General features: G+C 42.8%; 1 protein-coding gene across 6 annotated transcripts in view; it reads left to right on the top strand.

Moving 5' to 3' along the window:
• Positions 1 to 2736, top strand: part of LOC101858982 (ATP-dependent translocase ABCB1) — an 81313-nt gene that overhangs the window by 9881 nt on the left and 68696 nt on the right. For all 6 annotated transcript variants that reach the window (XM_035973206.1, XM_035973208.1, XM_035973210.1 and 3 more), the window contains exon 2: positions 1099 to 1803. In XM_035973206.1, coding sequence (XP_035829099.1) covers positions 1743 to 1803 — 61 coding nt within the window. In that variant the 5' untranslated portion in view covers positions 1099 to 1742. The remainder of the gene's footprint in view (positions 1 to 1098; positions 1804 to 2736) is intronic.

The following is a 2736-nucleotide window of genomic DNA, read 5'->3' as shown; positions in this document are numbered from 1 at the left end:
GGGGGGGGGGTATAGCACTAAGGAAGTTATATAGAAACAATCTTTGGTTTTAAGGCCACAGTTCACAGGAATTAAAATAGGGGTGGTTCCTTTGGATCGTTGGGCCGCTAGTTGAAACGACGTACTGTGTGAAATAAAATTTACAGAATAATACAGTTAAACATGATTGTATTTGACCCTAGGGTTTCTTGGGACCTAGATTTTACCCGATGAGATATGGGAGTAGATCTAGAATCTAGATCGTTTCCATACCGGAGAACTTTACAAGCACAGAATATGTCCAAATAAATTTCACTGACAGATTTATTACTTTATATCTTTAGTGCAGCTCTCTCAGACTCGTTAGCTGTCGAAAACACGAGGGAAAGGAACTGCACTTTGTTCCCTGGCCCTAGTCTCATATTGCCCGACAGGCTTCTGATCAATGTGAATCGTGAAGCAAAGCTCGCCTCATAAATCCTTACGTTTACTCGGGTGTCCTTTGTAACCTTTCTCACCTGAGTTAAATGCATGTCTGTTTGTTAAGTTGGGTTAAAACAAGAGGGACATCGAATTGGGATCATTTGTCGGAGGGAAAAAGTGAAAACAGATTACATAAAGACAATGAATGAGTAAACAACGAGCTACCCGCGCGGTAACAGCCACCCCGTCCCTCCCCTTCAGACGACCCACCGTGTAAGACTTATCAGGTCTACCTGAAGACTATTTTCTTTGATGCAATTAGAAAAGCAACAAAAAACTCCCCCCCCCCCTTTTTTTTCCCCCAAAAAAATGTAAATGAAACACTGACCGCAATGCGTAGGTACAATTGTTTAAAAATTGACCAGGTGATTATCAGCATGGGTCCTGCAACCCTACTACTCTAGACGGTCAGAGTTAGTATAAGAACGTATAGCTACTACTACATAGCAGTTTGTTCTGAATCCGAAGTGGAGTACGATGGATATTACCAATCATTCTCAAAGTTTATCCCTGCAGCTTCAGACAAAGTTACATTTTAGTTTTCAGCGTCCCTATTAGGTACCATCTTCCGTTTTAGTCTCATTTTGTTCATTTCCTTTGTTTAAAAAAATATTTAAAAATTTCACTCTTCCTCAGAATCATCAAAAGTGTTCTTCTGAGGGCAACGCCTCATAGAGCCAGGTCTTTGATGTTTGACATTTCGATGATCAGATCAAAGCATCGAGTCTTTAAACATCTGGAAAGAACATGCCACTCAGATTCATTGGCTAGATAAGGAGAGATCTAGATCTAGTAAATTTGTGGCTAAGATTTGACAAGCCAAGTACTTCGTGGAAGCAGAAAAGACCGTGTGTGATTGGTCCTGGACCCCGAGCACGTCGTCCTCTGGCTTGATATATAATATTCCACGCTGCGGCTAGGTCATGGTGTGCAATGTTGCCATAACTTCCTAACCACGTCCAGCATTGAATGGCAAATGGCAAGCCTCTCGACACACTCTTGATCCGACTACTTGGCTAGGCCTAGGTGAGGTAAGCCTTGCAGCGAGTGGCTACCCGTGTCCATTGTGAGGTCAACACGGGGCACTGAATAACGCTGGTGTGATAGAGGGCGTCTGCGTGTGTGTTCGGGAAGAGAGCACACTGGAGAGTGGAGAGAAAGAGAGGGGGAGACGGGGCTCGAGAGGCAGAAGATAAAAGCAGTTGGATCGACGCGCAGGCGGTCACTACACGTACGCGTCAAGGTGCCTGGACGAAGGGCATATTTGAGGAGATCAAAACATGGCTGAACTAAAAGGCTACAAATCGGCTAACACCAACGGAAAAGTTTCCCCAGAGGGAGGTGAGTAGATTGTAACTGGTTCTGTAATCAGTTTATTTACAAGTATCTTATATAATACGTCATAACTCGCATTTTTACTTGATATATATTTCATATATAGGCTATAGATCTGGTATCTGGACATGTAGCCTAATTAATTTGACCAGAGAACAATGTGTGCGCGCGCGCACACACACACACACACACACACACACACACACACACACACACACACACGCGCACACACACACAATAACAACAACAACAACAACAAGTGGTAGCAACAACAATAGTAACTGTGGTAAGGAACCAGTAACCACAAAATTAACAACAATTCTAACTTATCTGTGAACAATCCCCATATATATAAACGAAGGCTCAAACCGTTAACCCTCTTGTCTTCCATCCCCAGATGACAGAATTAGAAACGAGCATAGTCACCAACATCCGGGCGACAGACGAAGACGCCAGATCCCGGGTGTATTACGTTATACCAGAGGGATTTTATGCGGTACGCCAAATCATTTGTCATGTCCTGAAGTATAACTATTACTATTAGTTTTGTCTTTGTGCAACCGTAACTTGAGGGTCCTTCAATTTTGTCGCTTTTAAGGACAAGCGGGCTAACCCAGATTTCGGGGGTTTCCAGAAATCTTAACCTACACCAAAAGTGGGGATTGCCGTACCTATAGGAGAAGTGTGGTTTCATTGGTGGGTATACTCGTTTGTTTTTTGAGAAAACTCTCCTTGCCTTTTAAAGAAACTGAACAAGGGTTCAAAAACTTTACTTCCGATTTTCTCAAAACAGCATTTTCTGGGATAACCCCTTTGTGCTTAAAAGCGACCATTTGTGCTTAAAGTTAATTGCTGCTTGAATAATTGGGCCATTGTTGAGCCAACATCAATTTTCGACCAAACAGTTCTACTCATAATAGTCAATTATTCCCGCCCCCC

Source organism: Aplysia californica, unplaced genomic scaffold, assembly GCF_000002075.1.
Source record: "Aplysia californica isolate F4 #8 unplaced genomic scaffold, AplCal3.0 scaffold01060, whole genome shotgun sequence".
NCBI classification, from domain to species: domain Eukaryota; kingdom Metazoa; phylum Mollusca; class Gastropoda; order Aplysiida; family Aplysiidae; genus Aplysia; species Aplysia californica.
The sequence above is the reverse complement of the archived record's forward strand: the minus strand, read 5'-3'. Positions and strand labels throughout refer to the sequence as shown.